The sequence below is a fragment of the Cariama cristata genome, unplaced genomic scaffold (genome assembly GCF_000690535.1).
Source record: "Cariama cristata isolate BGI_N322 unplaced genomic scaffold, ASM69053v1 scaffold18858, whole genome shotgun sequence".
NCBI classification, from domain to species: domain Eukaryota; kingdom Metazoa; phylum Chordata; class Aves; order Cariamiformes; family Cariamidae; genus Cariama; species Cariama cristata.
In genome coordinates this window covers 17,670-35,573 of record NW_009633122.1, presented here as the reverse complement: position 1 = coordinate 35,573, position 17,904 = coordinate 17,670, and the positions used below count along the sequence as shown (strand labels likewise).

The 17,904-nt window shown below is 42.2% G+C and overlaps 1 protein-coding gene across 1 annotated transcript in view; it reads right to left on the bottom strand.

Annotated features, from left to right (window-relative positions):
* Positions 1–17,904, bottom strand: part of LOC104166638 (retinoic acid receptor beta) — a 48,405-nt gene that overhangs the window by 16,732 nt on the left and 13,769 nt on the right. Inside the window, exon 2 of the mRNA XM_009706646.1 lies at positions 9,156–9,297. Within this exon, the coding sequence (XP_009704948.1) occupies positions 9,156–9,297 (142 nt within the window). The remainder of the gene's footprint in view (positions 1–9,155; positions 9,298–17,904) is intronic.

Genomic DNA, 17,904 nt, shown 5'->3' with positions numbered 1-17,904 from the left:
TATGCCATCTGACTTTAAAAAATCCTGTACACTTTCCCTGCAAACGCTGAAGAACTGGAGATGAACTATTCTGGTGTATTTTAAATTGAGCATGTGATACCAAGGCAAACTAAAAACAAAATCGAGGCTATTTTTAGAGCACAGTCTTAGGGCCAGCATCCCAGCAGGAGGAGCTGCAACGTGTCAGCTGGCTTATCGCAGGCACGGCAATGGAAAACTCCCTCTGCTATAACAATTCATACAGCGGATGAAAGCAAGCCGTAAGAGCCTGACAGCAGCAGAGGGAAATCCGTGGCCCCATCTACTTAGGTAGAGATCTTCCTAAACCCTCTTTGAGAGCTTACTGGTTTCTGAGCGCCTGCTTTCTATCTTCCACACCATCACCACAGGAGTTGCTCTCCACAGAGAGGCCAGCATCAGCTTTGTTTCTTCACTTTCCGCAGAGGCACCTACCCTATGCAAGACCATCTTCAGTAAAGCAACCACCAGGAAAATGAAGAATTAATTTTGCAGATATAAACCACCAGGAAGACGTGCGCGTTCTCACATATGTTCCTTCTAAGGGGAAGGACCAAATACGGGTCTCCTCTGATACCAAGTCCTTCAGGCACATTTGGGTTGCTGCAGCTCAGACTTCCCAGAACTCCTGGGAACAATTTACTGCATTTCTCATGAACCTTGGCTACTGTAGATAACATTTTCAGGTTGGCCTGACAACCAAATAAGCCATGTTTAGCTTCAAGGCCCAGGACACTGGCAATTTGCTCATTCCCAGACTGATATTTATCTCACTGACATTTCTCCATCCTTGAGATTCAACATCCCAAAATAAAAAAAATATTCAAAGGGAGAAAAAAAAGACAGCAGAGAAACCACACAGTGCCAGTATAGAAAGCACAACCTGCATGGTGCAACGGGGATTAGGAGAAAGAGATGCATCAAAGATGTCCTGCGCCCCCAAACAAGAAAATGATCCGAATGAGGAATATGAAGCAGTGAACTGAGTGCATAAAGGAAGAATGGAAGCTCTCAAACAAAGCTTTCGAGGTCATGGGATTGGGGTCTCAGCAGTTATATCTGCATGACCAAGCAAGCGTGGCCTCAGCCCCGTGCTTGCGAGGGCATGGACCAGGCAGGGACAGGCTACCTCCAGATTTCCCATCTGCTCTTACGGCAGCATTGCCCAGCACAGCACCAGGCAGAAATGATAAGCCAGGGTTTTTTTGTCTGATGTGAAAGCAGTTGGGATACTTAACTCCAAAAGAGGCAAAAGCTACCTGCAATGGCAACATGAATGCATACAGCCAGTGTCTTTATATGTACGATCTGGAATAACGCTGTAACTCCCCCACAGACACCCAAAAACAAAAATGGGGGACAAGAAATAACAGGAAAAAGCCACAGAAACAACCAGATCCATGTTAGGAAGCAGCTTTGTAAGAGACACCAGCCCAAAACGCCTTTTACTGGGAAAGTGACTGAAGAAAGCATGTGATGATCCCTAAAACACCCCAAGGGTGTGAAACGAAAAAATGGAAAGTTCTGCCTGTGTCAGTGCCACTAACTGTCCTCACGGAAAAGCCAGACCTCTGGAGGAGGTGGCACCTGGCAGGACCACCCTGGAAACCTGAGCTGCTAGCATCAACAGGCAGGCATCCGCCACTCCATGGGCTCTGATGAAACGTGCACCCCCCAAAAAAGAAAGGGTTCAATCAAGCCTAAGGACTTTGCTAGAGCCACTGAACAGCAACACGTACTTCTCGGGAGTGTGCTGCAGTAGACTGTATGTGCACTACACTTTTCACTGGCTCTAGTTAGCTCCGAGTTTCAGCTATAACGAAAGAAAAGTTACTTGTACAAGGACTCTGTGCCATTCACCTGAATTTCTTCCACAGGACAAGATCGAGAGGCCTTCAGAAAGTCTGCTAATTGACACTTTTTCAGTCCTTAAAGCACATCTCTTTCAGAGCATGGTCAGGTACTGCTGTACAAATGATTAGCATAACAACTTCAGAAGTGTCACAACTTTAAGAAAACACCTTGTTAAGCAAAAACGTAGGAAAGGCATACATTGAGTCACCGAGGACTAGGACTGATGGATGCAGACAAAGGCTGCAGAGAGCACACGAGCCCTGGTAACTTCTGCCAGGATCCGTGTTGTCATAGAGACAGCAGAGAGCGATGAAAAGTTCACCACGGTAGCTATACCTTAGTGAATAAGTCTTAATGTAACTTCCAGCTGAGGACATGTAATCAATCTCTGTATGAGCTTATTGAAGGAACTCCCTTTATGCTTACTCAGTCCTCAAGAGCCCAAACTGAGGGAAAAGCTTTAACATATATATATATTACTACATTTAAAGACAAGCCAAGGCATAGTGCTTCTTTTGAATTGAGGGGGAAGATAACTGTTTCTTTTGAAAAAGAAATGACGTAAAACATGAAAAACTTGATAAAGATCTTCAATCAAATAAACAACAACAACAAAAATGCATGGAAAGAGTAATTCTAGGGCAGCCTGGCAAGACTGGTCACATGCAACGGTGTCTCTGTCTTTCCCAGATACTTCCCCCACAGAGGTGGGCGCAGCCCTGGCATTTCACCGCTGCTCTTCTCCCATCAGGTTCAATCACCTCATTCCCTTTTAGACTGCAAAATACAGGACTTCCCCGGCTCTCTCTCCCCTCTCCGTGCCCTTCTCCCGGCACCTCTCTCCTCGGTGGCATTCAAGCCCTGGTTTATCTTCCTGCAGGGCAGCAGCACCTCCTGACCCTCCCCGAGGTCCCTGCTCCGGGCTCCGTCCCACCATTTGGGAGGTTCGGGATGCTAGAGCCAACAACAAGCAGCGCAGAAACGGTGCCAGGAGTTGTTTATCGGCCGAGGTCTTCAATTCTTAGCTTACACAGTTATGGGTTTTCCACGCAAGAAACAGGAGGAAAAAAAAAAATAAAATTGCAGCACTAGTGTGTTACGGTTTAAAGTTACAGCTACTCGCGTAATGCCTAAAAGACAATGAACAGAAGAAAAAGAGAACCTTAGGACGCTATTCATACTTTTCCCTAACATTTTAGGATATAAAGATCAGACTAATTACCAAACAGTCTCAGGCTGAGCAGGGTTCACCAATCACGCTCTGCTTGAGGAATTAGGAGAGAACTTACTTAGCCGCATCATGAAAGGTGCCAATAAATTGTTCAGCTGGAGAGTTAACATAATATAAAAAAAAAATCATTTTTTATGTTATTTTCTTTAGCAGTTTATTAATTGCTGCCTGAAATACTTTTCTGAAACACAACGAGCTGCAAATGAATTCATGGGCTATTAATCTGCTGTACATGGCACTGGAGGGAAAGCTCATTAGGTGAGTTGATGCAATTACTGCTATTACATAACCATCTTCACAGAACATAGAGTAAATTATGAATAATAACATTCAATCTAAGTTGCTCCTTTAAACATTAAAGCTGGCAAGTGAAAGCCATGCAAAATCAGGGGGAAAGGCTAAAACACAAAAGAGGCAGACCCCAAAAGGAGAAAAGAGAAGCAGATCTGCTTCTCTGAAGACACCGAACTGCTGCGAAAAGCAAGAGATGTTTGTTTAACCATGGGAAACAACGGGCAACAAGTAGAACTCGGTTCTCTACAAAAGAATTTTAATTGTATATAAATAATTTTCAGCCACCCAGCATAACATTTTCTCTGGCAGAGGACAGACTGACACTAGAGCACTGTGGGTTTTGTAGCAGGAAGACCGCTCATGTTGGCTTTGCTCGCATCTTTAAAAAAAAAAAAATCTCCCCATCAGTGATATTGAGCGTTTGGCATTAGCTTTTAAAAGTTCCCAATTTCTCAGCCTGAAAAATAAATACAAGCATTCCTATCTGATCAGCAACTGGAAAAAAAACCAAAACCAAAACCCAATCCAACCTTAATGAACAAAATGAAAAAACTGTGATCGGTATGGCTTGGGCATGGTTCCCCTGCTATCTATATACTTAAGTTCTTAATTTCATTGGTATTTTCACAGTTTACATCTTTCACCTTCAAAGCACTTACAATACAAGGTCTCCCAGCCCCTGTAAAAAGACGCATCATTTTCACCTCTCAAGATAGGAAAGCAAGTCTAATCAGCTTGTAGTGTTTAGAGAGAAGAATGAGTACCAGAACAGAATTCAGGGTTTTGCAATTTCCACTCTGATATTTAGCTCATGCCTCTCGAGAAAGCAAGGCGAGACAGCAGGCAAGGTAACTACGCTGCAATTTTTGAAAAAGCCCCCAGTCACCCTGTGGTATTTAGGCACCTAGTTAAAAATCTAGCCCATAGCAAAGCAGAAACAATTCTTAAATCCAGTGCTTTCTGCTGGCTAAAAAGAATAAAAAAAAGTTCAGTTCTGAGTAAAAGCATCTAAACAAAGATTTCATACATTCTAATTAGTTCACTTTAAAAATGACATCAGTGGAATCTGCATGAACTTCTCAAACGCAGCCACGCAGACCAGCCCTCCACCTAGCCACTCCTTAGAGATGGAACTGAGCTTCACTAAGGAGTCGGAAAGAAAATGCAACAGAAATATAAAATAAAAAAGTCAAACATGACAGTTCTTCAAGTCGATGTTTCCTAGTTGCCAATTTAAACCAGAATTAAAATAAGTAAATCAATTCGTTCTATTGTTCAGCAGCAGAATGTAATCATATGTTCCGAGAAGCATGAACATTTAAATATTATAAGACTTTGAAGTTGTGACAAAGAGTAACATACATTTCTGTGCAAGTTTGGAAAAAAAAAAGGGGGGTCCACAAAAACTGGATTCTCTCCACTTCATGGTAATTCCCCTGCTTTCCCTCCCTTCCTCCTTCCCTCCCTCCAGAGAGGTTAATTGTAAGCAGATTTACAAATCTGAACGTTGCTTCAGTGCACTGAAGCAATCTGGAACAATAATTCTGTGCCTTTATAAACATGATCTTGCTCTGTTCGAGCTCACGGTAGAGGAGGTGTATGTCAGTACGGACGGCTTCTCTGCATCACACCCCGGTACATGGGCTGGGTGTGTGTCTGAGGGGGACCCCAAAGATGATCAAGCATAGCGACCATCCTTGCAGTCTGCAAATTTTATAAAAGAGGATGGAAGTGGAAGTGCTGCTGGGCTAAGCTGAGCAGTTGTGGCAGAAGGAAGTTCCATTTTCTTCACCCTTGTACCCCGCAATAAATCCAGTTTAGGTTTAGGTTTTCTTTAAGGGCAGGCTTCACCTCACAAGCATCCTGCTTGAAAGAGTTCATTATTGTTTGAGAGTTTTGCCCAGCTTCCCCGTGCTCCCTTAATTGCAGGAGGCAGCGCCGTACGCCTGACCCCTCGCCAGCTCCCCAGGACCCAGGTCCGTGCATCCAGGCAACAGCGTGCTTCTTGCTGACACCTGGGGTCAAGCCAAGGATGGTGCTTCAACATCAGCTTAGAGATCACGTAATAGAAGGGCAGAGGTTAGTTTCCTAAGGCTCTCCATCACATAATGAGCCACTGTCAGACGTAGTAGCCTTCTCACTTCAACAGGGGAAAAAAAAAAAAAAAAAAATAAATTCCTGTGTGCTCACCATTTGTCTCAATGTGTTAATTAAAAAAATTAACAGGCTGAAAGGGTAAGAAGGATAGAAATGGTTCGGAGTGGGGATCAGAGCGTCCGCTGCACCTACATGCTCCTGAGCACCCACGCACGAACTGATGCGGGACAGCCATACAGCAAACCCAAAACCTGATGCAGTGCTGGTGGAGGGGCTGGCTCCAGGCTGTTACACCAAGAGCTGCAGGGACACAAGCTCAGGAGTTTCTGAAGGAGGGGGATCTGATGAAAGACAGCAGGGCTTTATTTCAAGCTGTGTTTTGCCCTGTTGTAGGATGATAAGACAATCATCTCTAAGCCGTTTCCCTTCACACCCTTTGTCTCATCTGTTTGGAGCACAAACTTTTTGCAACAGGGACTGCACCATGAAAGACAGTCCCTACATTAGTGGGATCCAGTTTCAGCGGGTCTGGCAGATATTATCACAAGGCAAACAGCTCCGCTCCTGCCTTGGAGGCAGTCTTGTTATTGAACTCTCTTGATCAGATCTGGAGAGTAACATGGGGTTGAAGATAACTTTTTTTGAACAAAACAACCTATAAAGAAATGCAAATCTGGTGCATTCCTTCATCATCTCACTTCATTCTCTAAAACAAGATAAGAGCATACAAGAAATGCTCAGTCCCTCTTCTCTCCCAGAACACAGTACTGCCATTCTTAAAACCTTATTTATCACACTGGCTAGGCAGCCAGTTCTCATCTCATCTCTGACGTTTGTGTGTGACGCTCATTAAGCTCAAAAGGAGTCGCATATGCAAGTACTTTTGCATGCCCTTTAAAGGCAGAACAAACAAACACAGGACTGTAGCTTTAAGCACAGATTACTCTGTATACTGAAATTCTGCATTTACTCCTCCATAGCTCCTGGGAACAAACCTTGGGGTTCCTATTTGCAGCTGCCCTCCACGATTACTTTCCCCATTTGGAACTAGTTTGAGCACTGTAGGCTTGTTTCCCTATGAGATTTCTCTGACACTTTTTTCTGTCCTTTGTTCGTGGCTTTCACATTACAAGGTAACAGAACTGTAAGAAGACAGAAAAACAGAATGTGAATAAGGTACTGGGGGAAAAGAAAAATCTCTGTCTGGTAAGAAAAAGCCCACTGACAAATGTGCCTTTGTTTACATAAACTTCTGAAGAACTTGGGTTGAAAACCTGGAGACATGTATGAAAGAAGGTCAGATAAGAAAATAGTTTTTCAAATCTCTTAAGAGATTAAAAGCTTCTGTTTACAAAGGGGTAACACAGAATAACTTCAGACTTAGTTCTTAAACCCAGAAGAGAAGACACACTGCCCTCAAACTGATGACATTTAAATTAATTTCTCTATTCCTTCACAAATGCCTTCTACAGAAATGCTGCCAGAGGACATCCCTCACTTCTCCCCAGTATCCTCTGTTCCCCCTCCAACCTGCTATCCCCCTTTCAGTGTTTGTAGTGGGTTGAGATAAAGGCAACTGTCAAAGGGCAATTTCACTCCGTTCACCCAAGGAAATAGGCAGAGGAAAACCTGAATTCTTGCTCACAAAGCTCCAGCTACCCTCTGGGAAAGAACAATCCATCACCTAAAAGGCAGTAAGTCTTTATACTTTACCCTAAGTAACTTTGGTTAACATGTTACAAACATTGCTGATATTTCCAAAACTTACTCTAATGTGACGTTACAGCATTTAATAAGATTACTAGTTCACGTCAGCAATAAAATCCTTAAGAATTCAAGACCAACAAGCCCTCAGGTGAGAAAGGCATTTTTTTCTTCTCTTCCAAACTGCACCATACTGTTTTTATTATGGGGGAAAAGCTTCATATGCACAGATATATATGTAGTCAAATACTTATCAATAAAACTCTCCTCATTCAATCTTACATCGTTGTGCATCTTTGTATTTAGCCTACCTTCTCTTTTACTCCCATCATGGTCTCCACTCCAGTAAATCTATACATGAGTAGAAAGAAGTGCACATCAGGCACACGAGAAAACTAGACAGTCCAACAAGGGCAGTGAAATCACAGAAATCCTAAAACCTCTTCCTCCAGTTGCTTGAAACTTAATGTTGGCCCTTTTCAATAAACACAATTTCAGATTTCCATGAAAAGGAGCTGGAAACATTGCAAAGTGGTCCTAAAGATGTATCCGGTTCTTTCTCTGCTCCTCAACACTCTTCCTCTGAGAGGAGAGGAAGGAGAGGGTGGGAGACAGAAACAGGATGCAACCAGGAGGGATCAGCGTGCATTTGGGACCTCTTCAACTCCTGCCCAAGTACGGAGGAGGGAACTACTGAGAAGTCCCACACAATCCAGGAAAGAGAAATGCTGAGGATGAGAATTGGTTTAAGTCACAGTTCAGTCATAAATGTCTCATCAGTGTCTATTTTTTTTCCTCTAGACTTAAAGTCTCTCCAAGGAACTCCTGTGGGTGAATTAAAGAAAAGAAGTGGTGCTGGGCAATTTTTCCCCCTCTCTTATGCACACTCTGCAAATTTCTGTAGTGTTTATTATTGGAATTGACCTACTGAAATCAGGAACATCACTGACAGAGGTAAAAACCCTCAACAATCAAACAAACCACTACATCAAAGACTTTTTTGCTACTGCAATCACTCCAATCAAAAATGAGAAAGTTTCAGAAGCACTACCCCACAGGGATTTGAGAATGGCTTTTTTAGCTAAATTTTCATGCCTGACAGGGATATCAATAAACTGGAAAAAGAGAGAAAAATCACAGATTTCTACCTAAATATTTTTAAATGTTAATTTAAAGGGCAAACCAGAGATTTCTGGAAAAGAAGGGAGAGCAAAATCCTTTGAGTTTTTTGTGCACTTGGCAGTGCTTTTACATAGCAAGGTTTACCGGCTTTGCAGGTTTAGAAGAGGATTTTCCAGCTTGTTTCACCTTTCGGAGAGACTCCAACCAGTAAGAACAGAAGAATCAAGGCCATTACACCATCAGTTTTGTAAAATGGCCCAAACTGGCGCTACGGCTAAAAGAACAACCCCTGGCACAAGCACCTGCATGAGGCATAAGGCCGAAGATGACTGCTGCCTGCTGTACGACAGCCAGCGGGAAGCCCTCGTGGAATGACAGCCTGGGCTGATACCAAGCCCAGCAAAGCTGCGGGTCGATCTGCAGGACAGAGGGAGGACTGAAACTGAGCTGAAGAAGCCAGTGCTGTTCCCCTTACGTCCTTGCCCCAAGAAGCCATTTCTAGAGCAGATGGGAGATAATCCAACCTTAAAGCAAGTATCTGTGGGTTTGTTGTTTTAGAAAACCTGGCGAAATTACCCACACAGGGTGGCCACACGGCACAGGCAGTGTGTTGCGCTAGAAGTTCTTAACTGACGGCATTTAGGCTGCAAAGTTAAGGACTCAGAAGTTCGTAAAGTACAGGTCTGAAGTTGTCTAGAAAATTCATACTCCTTTCTCTGCATATGAATGCAGATACTGGTTTAAATCAGATAATTGCATAATATTTTTCTCCCTTGGGACTGCCACATACACGTAGGATATGACAAACAATAAATTGTTTCTGAAGACAACTTACATTCTTTGGACATTCCCACTTCAAAGCACTTCTGTAGTCTGCAGTACTGGCAGCGATTTCTGGTAACTTTATTGATAACACAGTTTTTATCTCTGTGACATGTGTAAACCATGTTCTTCTGGATACTCCTGCGGAAAAAGCCCTGAAATCAAGAAAAAAAAGAAATCAAATAAACTTCCGAGCTTCCCATAACCCTTAGAGACAGGCACTAACATTGCTTTAAAATAACAAAATAAATTTAAAGTTATGGCTGGAGTATGGAATCTTTAAAGACTCACTCTTATTATAATTTAGTACTGTTTCTTGCAACATAAGACTCATCTCTTAAATAAAAAGTAATTAAATAATGCAACCTAAGGCCAAAATAAACAGAACTAGAACTAGCAACAGCATTCAGGAAATGAAGTCCTAGATTTTACAAAAAACCTCAAATAAAAATAGTTTGGGCTTATGGATGTAGTAATGAGCTGGGTAAACAAGAACCTTCCTAACAGATCCACTTAGAAGCCAAACACTCATCTAACAACCAACAGCCTCTCTCAGCCTAAAGGTCCCATCTATTTTTGTTACTGCAGAGAGTCTCTAGTTCGAAGGCTGCCCGTAAAAAGAGAACTAATTTGAAATCCAGGTCTCTTAGCTGCTGCGACTCCTACAGCAATTAACGAGGCTTCTGCAGGTGGAAGAGTTCCAGCATCAGGTTATTGAGTTGTGAACCTGTAAAAGTTGCCAATTACAGCATTTTTTTTTCTTATTCAGATACAGCTGTGAAAATAATCAAGTAATTACAATGATCTTGAACAGAAATTAAAGACAACTAGAGGTCTGGTTTGTACTTAAGGAACACCATTTGACTGGATTCCTCCTTCGGCAAGTAAAAAGAGAGAAAACCAGCCGTGAATGGTAAGGTTAGCTGGTGTGGAAAAAAGGCAAGCAACAAGTTAAGTTCTTTATCTGCATTAAAAAACTAAGCTTTAGATAATATCGTATAATAATGAAGAAAAAAATAAAGAGGATTACTTTAAGCATTTTAGAGCTCAACCCACAGATATTCAAGCGAAAGTATTTCTGCAATAGACATTTGGAAATTTGACAGCACTATTTAACCTTCTCACTCAGATTTTGAAAATTGTTTCAAAAGCACCAGGGTCAAATTTCAGTCAACATCGTAGCATTATGGAAGAACAGTTAGCAATTTAATATTTGTTGGAGGGCTGGAGAGGTTAAAACTCTTCAACCAGCCACATGTTTACACCCTACAGGGAAGCGGTAAAGTTGATGCCGCAGACGATAGCTCTGTGCCCACAATACATTTGTCTAAAGATGCAATCATGGTAAACTATAGAATTGGCTCTCCTGGAAGCACTCACTGAGATATGCGAGTAATTCAAAAGCCCAAAACCCTATCGTTTAGAGTTAACTGGGAGAGTTTCTGCCCATATGATCAGGGAGTGGCAGGGCAAGCACTAAGGGCTGGTCATAAATTCCTTGCACACCCAACACGCTATAGATGCTAATGGTATGAAAATACCTCAGATTCTCTCAGAACTGAAAAATGCCTCCTTAATCACGTAACCCCTGGCAATAGCCTTCTGCAGCTCTTGCACAGGCAAGCCTCATCCTGAGGTTAGCTCCTCTGATTTAGAAGATACTTAATACTACCATCAAAGAGGTAAATAAACTCTTCGCTTCTCTCTTTTCCTTAAGCTACTGGGCACAGAAGAAGAATTTAAAGCTATTTGTATAGACAATTAAAACCTTTTACGTTATCAATAACACTGCTATTTTATATTCCACACTTTTGATCATTAACACTGCTTGCATCTTCGCAATGGAAAGTATGGCAAGCGTGCATACATTTGTTTACTCGTCAAGAAGAAAATTTACGGTAATATTCACGTACTACTTTCTTGCTTTGATATTCCCCTATTTGCGATGCCCGGCTCTGCGGTAATTGATGATGGTTTAATTCAACAGACAGAATGTGTGAGCTGTGCTGGTTCAAGGGTCTCCATATGGCTTATTCGGCCACTACTTTTTAGTTGGAAAGAGGTAGGGGAAGCCAAGACTGTTAGCTTCCCCTGCAGCCACCCCAGCTTAATCCAGTGCTGCATGTAAATTAACACCCTCAGTAACCGATGGAATAACTCTCCTACCACCAGCCTGACAGGCCAGCAAAGAAAATGGCCCAAACAAAAATGATTCTCTCTTGCAGCAACTGTCTCACGCTGAACAACTGGAGCAATTAAAAAAAAACCAAACAAACCAACCAGCCCCCAAAGCCTCCTCTTTGCCTGCATATGCTTTGGGGCAGAGGCTGCTGCGCATCCATGCTCAAGAGACTTCGGGTTTACTGACGCAGGCACTGCTCGAAACCAAATATGAGCTTCAAAAGTGCCACCCAATACAGGGAAAAGAGGACACAGCCTCCTCCAAATATACCTGTACTTCACTAAAATATGTATTTATATTTTTTTTATATATATATAAAAAACATATAATCAGTAGCTAATGGCACGCACTGATTGATCGGTTATTCCGATATTTAGATGCAGGTTCCGCATCCTTTTAACCCAGGGTTTAATTACAGCCCATCAGGAAGGAAAGCAGAGGAGGCTGTCTCAGTCCTTACCATACAAAGTTGACCACACAGCCCAACAGAAAAAGGTGATCCAACTTCTGCAGACAGCAAGTATAAAGCATTCATGAACTCATTATTAATATAAAAGGCTTGAGAGGATCAAACTCGGAAAAAGCAGATCTCCAGATTGGAATGAAGACAGCTTCTTTAACAGCCTAACCTCCCCAGGCAATGTCCCACGCAGAGTGAAAGATATAGACGGGTATATTAATTGTGGAAGCTCAGACTGTTGTTTTACAAATTACTTTTTAACACCTGTATTTGATTTTCTTCCTGGAGTTACTCACAAAACAGAAAGCAAAGTGAATTTGTTCAACTACGATATTCAGGTGAAAAAAGGTGTAACGTAGTCCTGCTCAAAACTAAGGACGTGTCTCTTAACAGTATATTAGTGCCCACTTCCCAAGTACTCTTCCCCAAGACAACTCGGGAATACTATTTCTACTAAGATTTGTAGCAAGCTCATTTTAAAACCTCAGCAACATGCCACCGAAAAGATTTGATCTTTAAATTTTCCTCCAGACAGGCACCAAGAAAAATGCCCAGATTACAAACATCATTTTGTTTCTTTGCACACAAGCCCCAAACCAAAGCCATCACAGGGGGAGCGACAGGAGCTCAAGCACCGGCGGGCTAGCAGCATTTGCTGGGCTTGGTTCCCCCCCTGCCTCCAAAAGCCCGGTGCCGTGCAGCCCCAAGTTTTGGGTGTTACCGCAAGCAGGGTCATGCTCAGAAACATTTCCCCAATCTGACACTGGGCTAAAAAACCAGGCAGCGCCCCGTCTATTCCTCTGTGGGGGTTTAGACCTCACCTGCTTTGGTTACCTGCAGCTCTGCAGCGAGAGAAAACACTGCAGGACACGGCGATGGGCAGAGCAGGCGCTTGCTGCCCAGTTAAACAGAGGAGCACATTGAAACCATTTCAAGGCTGGGTTCCAGATAGCTCAGGTATAATACACCGGCCTGTTCACTAAAAACAGCAAAGTTAGAAGCAAGCCTAAGTTTTCCTCCAAGTGCTTTTTGTCAAATGGCTTCCATCTGATCCCACAACCCCAAGTTTCTTCAAAAACCAAGAAAACCCAAATACGACCTAACCTCAAGAAACTTCAGAGACAGCAAATCACCACTGCTTATAAACTTATCAACTTCTAGTGCCTACTGGCTCTTGGAAAACAACCTACTACTGACTGTAATATATTCACCTTGAAAGGAATCTGTTTGGCTGAATATTTACACAAGCAATTTTTTATGCAAATATTTTAGCATCCTGTCCGTGTTAACACCCTGTGACGGGAGATGAGACACTCCTGTGCCATAAACAAGCACAAATGATTCTTTCTTTGTAATTTAAAATGCCTTATGAATATAAAAAAAAAAATAAAAATTCTGTGAGACATAGAGCATTACTGTCATACATAATTGTTTTCGACAGCACCTACAAAGTACTTAAAGTTTAAAGTAGAGGAAGCTACTGAAGGCCTATCAGGAATAGTGATTTGCTCTAATATTCCTTTTATCCACAACTTTTGAAAGGAACATGGATCTTGTGTTTTTATTTTAGCGAAGACAAACAAAACTTTGCATAAATCACACTTTCAAATTAATTCTCTTCTTCTGAGCTGCTTTTATCGGCATCCTTTACCCAGAGCATTTTGGCCAAACACTTCAATTTTTAATCTCATCTTTTCTGCGCACCACGCCACGCTCCTCCCAGGCCCACCAATCTTGTTATCTTAATGGATGACAGATAGAGTATCACTCTGACCATGCCACATTAGGCGTCCTCATTTACCGAGTGCAAGGAAAAAATGCTGAGTATAAATTATTCACAAATCTATTGTATCAGCGTGTGTTCTCCGAGCACCCACCACTGGCAGAGCAGACAGATTATTTTTCACTTTTAATTGTGTTGATATCTTATCTGCCGCACTGAAAGCGGAGCATGATACATGAAACCATATGTGTCAAGCAGCAAATAAACCTGGTTTACTACGTCTATTGCTTAGAACCAAATAACCTATTTAGTCGATTTAACTTCAACACAATACCAAAAAACCCCACCTCACCCCACTCACCACTTACTTTTGTAGAATTTGCCTGTGAGCGTGTCAAAACTGGAGAGCTCAGTACAGACCAGTCGTGCCCACAGAGAATATTAACTTTTTCAGTAATATTTTTGAATGTCATTATGCCACTGGCCATCTGAGTACAAAGGGACTCATTAAGGATGAGCCCTCAAGATAACGTTAAGGGTTTAAGCTTACGAAGTCTTACAGAATTGTTAGCGTGAACTGCTACCCTTACACACCTGACAGGGAATCTACACAACTCCCTCTCTCTCACTGTCCAGTCGATTTTGGCAAGCCAGATGATCTAGAGCTCAAGTTAGGCACATCGCGTGAAGAGATGGATTATTTGATCCCGACAACGTCTTAAAAATTATTTTGCCAGCATAAGGCATACGAAATCTTATTTGCAGATATAGTGGGCTTACAAGTTGAAAACTTGCACTGCAAGCCAGGGACAGAGTAATCAGCAGAGAAGGGCTATTGCGAGCTCAATCTGTTTGAACAGCCTGCTCGGTTCATCTGGTTCAGCTTTGATTACCCCCAAATACAGGCAGCCAGCTATGACTCCTGCAGATTTAGAAGCGTTTAGCATTCTTTGGTAAATTTGTGTAATAAGCTTCTGAGTGAAGTCTATTGCTACTTTATCGTAAAAGAAACAAAGGAGTAGGGAGGACTTTTCCATGGTACAGTTTATCAGTCATTTATAATCCCTGACTGATTGAGCTCTGAAGGGAAAGATAAAAAGCAGTAACAACAGAAAAGAAAATCCAGCCCACAACATACCTGAGGCCTCTGCCGTTAGCTTTATTCTGAAATAGGGGCTGTGTAAACATGTACCTTTTTTACAAAACAACTCTGTTTGTGATGCATAGCCTCTTTTCAACCTATCTATTGTAATCATTCAAGTTACCCCCTATCCTTGCTAACCCTGTAAAATGTACATAGGCAAGGCAAGGACCCCATTCCTGCTCTCTCTGGAGCATCAACAAAGACTTTTAAGGTCTCATCACAGAGAGATCTGTGCAAAACTACTTTGCTCTGCATCCAGGGAATTGCCCAGGTACGTTCATGAACTGAATGTGGTTTGCAGTATTTTTGTTACAGGCAGCAGCAGATAAGGAACAAAAACCTCCTTCCTCACAAAGTCCTGGTAGGATCAGCGGTCAGGTTAGGGCAGACACACACAATTTTTAGTTGTTAACCAGGAATATTTGCTCTGAAAGGCCTTGATACATGCAATCCCACAACTGGAGTTGCATAGAAAGGCTCATAAAAGACTCTAAAGCCCCAGCATATGCTGTTAAGTGATGCCATATAGTACAAAAGACACTGTAAAATGGCTGCAGCTAGAACACGAGACCCCACAAGTAATGAAAGCTGCCAAAGCAGCTATCTAAAAGGAAGCTAAAATGAGCGTATTCCCAGTTGCACAGCACTTTTCCGGGATGTCTGCACTGTCTATCACGCTTTGGAAGTCACGGCTTGCAGAATAAACAAATTAATTGTCTGACATTGCGGCTGGAAACCACCGTCGGCACAAAATGGAAGCAGCTACAACAATAAGTAGAGGAAGGCTCGCTGCCAGGAAGCCGGGAAATTGTGCTGATGATGTATGTCAGGGCAGGACAGGCAGATCTTTGTAAAAACAAACAAATAAATGCTGTAAAATGTCAATAGCTTGTAGAGAGCACCTAGGGATGCCAGCTGCCTGGTAGCAGAGGGGCCGGGCAGCAGCCCACCCTGGGAAGCGCTCCGGGTTTGTCCGTTCTTGCTGTTATTTCCAGCAGAAACTCTCTGCTCACCATCCCCGTTTCAGCTCATCTAGCCATTTATTCTGCAGATGAAGAGCAGCTGTAACCTTCCATGGCTGAAGAAACCCAAATCTGGTATTGAAACTAGGGTGGTGTTTTCTGTTGTTTCAGGTTTTTTTTGGTGGTTGGGCTTTGTGTTTTTGGTTTTTTTTTTGTTGGGTTTTTTTTAAAAATTGACAGAACTCAAAACACTTCATAAAAATAAGCAGGTGTTATCCAACATCTCACATACGGGAATACAGACCTGTGGACCTAAGAGTAACCCACTAAGGGGAAAAAAAAGGCCTATTCTCTTTTCATTGTTTTTACACAAATGGAAAAGTTTGAAAGGTTTCAGGGTTTTCTCATTTCTTAAAAAGAGAAAAAGGCCCAGAGGGCAGGGACAGCCAGATGAGGAAGGTGTCATCCCTCCCCTAAGCTACCAAAATGGGGATGCTTATCTGCAACTGCAAAAATTCTCCAGCAAAGACAGAGCAGGCCATACTTGATAAATCCTAATAGTTTCTACGGTGGAAAAAAAGGCTTGTAGGCCTCAGAGGGCAAGAAAAAAAAAATTTTGATGACAGAGCTTGAATGAAATTATTCATAGGGCTACTAATGCCAATTAGCTGTTAGCCACTGGTGAGACTGGAAACAAATGCCATTTTTCATGGTGCTCCACACCGACACATCATCTGATTCTACAAACCTTGGTCTAATGTTAAAAACTTCAAAATGTTGATTTTTTTTTTTTTTTTTAATTTTTTTTTCCTGAGGGGTTTGAAAGCCTTCTGCTGGCCAGCTGGCAGAGCAGCAGCTACCGACGAAATGGGGGAGATGCATTCAATTGGCTGCAGATCTGCAGCAACTGGATTTCTCCAGCGAGGGTAACACAGCATCCCTAAGCCTATGCACGGATTTCTCCACAATTTCGATTTTCACTGAACTCCTGACCTTTTTAGCAAACATGTCAAAGTCTCCAGACAGAACAGTCATCACCTTGAAACAATATGTGAGGGGAAAGAACGGCTGAGATTTTCTGCTTCTCCACTTCATTAATTTAAACAGAGAGGTAGGCACTGGTATGCACTTCCATCTGCTTTCTTCAAATTAAAAAAAAAAAGGAGATGAAATGTATATAATTAAAAAGTTACAGTTAACTTCCTTTCAGTAATGTCTGTAGGATGATTTTTGGCCTGCTAGGAAACTCCAGATGGGAAGAGTAATGAATATAATTTAATACGAATAACAGGATATCAAAGAAACACTTTTCTGAGTTGCAGCGCACTGAGTTAATTTCACACAGTTTAATGGAAAACGCAAAAATGAATTATTGCATTTTGTTATTTTCTTATATTTTTGTTTAGGCAAACCAATTCCATTTAACCTAATTTGAGGAGGACCAGACCTATAACCCAATAAAACCATAAAATGTCACTAGGATGGTCGTACAACTGGCTAGCACTTACCCCAAAAGGCTCTATGTTGGTAACTGCTCATCATTTTTTTCCTCTCTTCCCCCTCCAGTGCCTCAGGATTTATACCACCAATTAAGACAATAATGAGTGCCCCAGGTTGACCTCCCAGGAGCAAGAATTAATTAAGCGCAGTATTTCTTCGTAAAGAATGACACTTTTCCAAACCATTTATGTAGCTGCTGTCTTGCATGGAAGCACAGTATCAGGAAAGACTTTCCAAATTGTTATCCTCCAAACGTATGAGTGACTTCGGTTTACGCTCATAATTTGGGACTCTGTTTTTACCCATTGGGTTTTCAGGAGGTTGGAGCAGAGGGAGTATCTTCCGAGGATAATGTCGCAATTTTGCGGGACATACATGGGATTTTTTTTTGCACAGGGCTACAAAGGAAAAACACTAAGCAACAGCTACTCTAACAAAATAGTAGATCTCCTAGTAAAAACAAACAAAAAAAATCCCCACCAAGCTATACCCATGCAGTGACACACAGATTCCTGCAGCAGGCAGGACAAGGAAAAGACTCACGTTAGCTACGCAACTACTATGCTGTAATTACTTGTAGCAGTCTCTCAAATTAGCCTCTCCATTTAGCTGCTGGCAGAGATGGAAACATGTGAAAAGGGAAGGGCAAGCTCAAACACGAACCTACATGGGAGACAGAAGGTATGTGCATGCTCCAAGGAAATTCCCTGCACGGGCAGGCTTTGCATCCTTCTCCTCCTCCCCTCCCAGCCTTCACCACAAAGGCTTGCAGAGTTCCCACACATATTTGA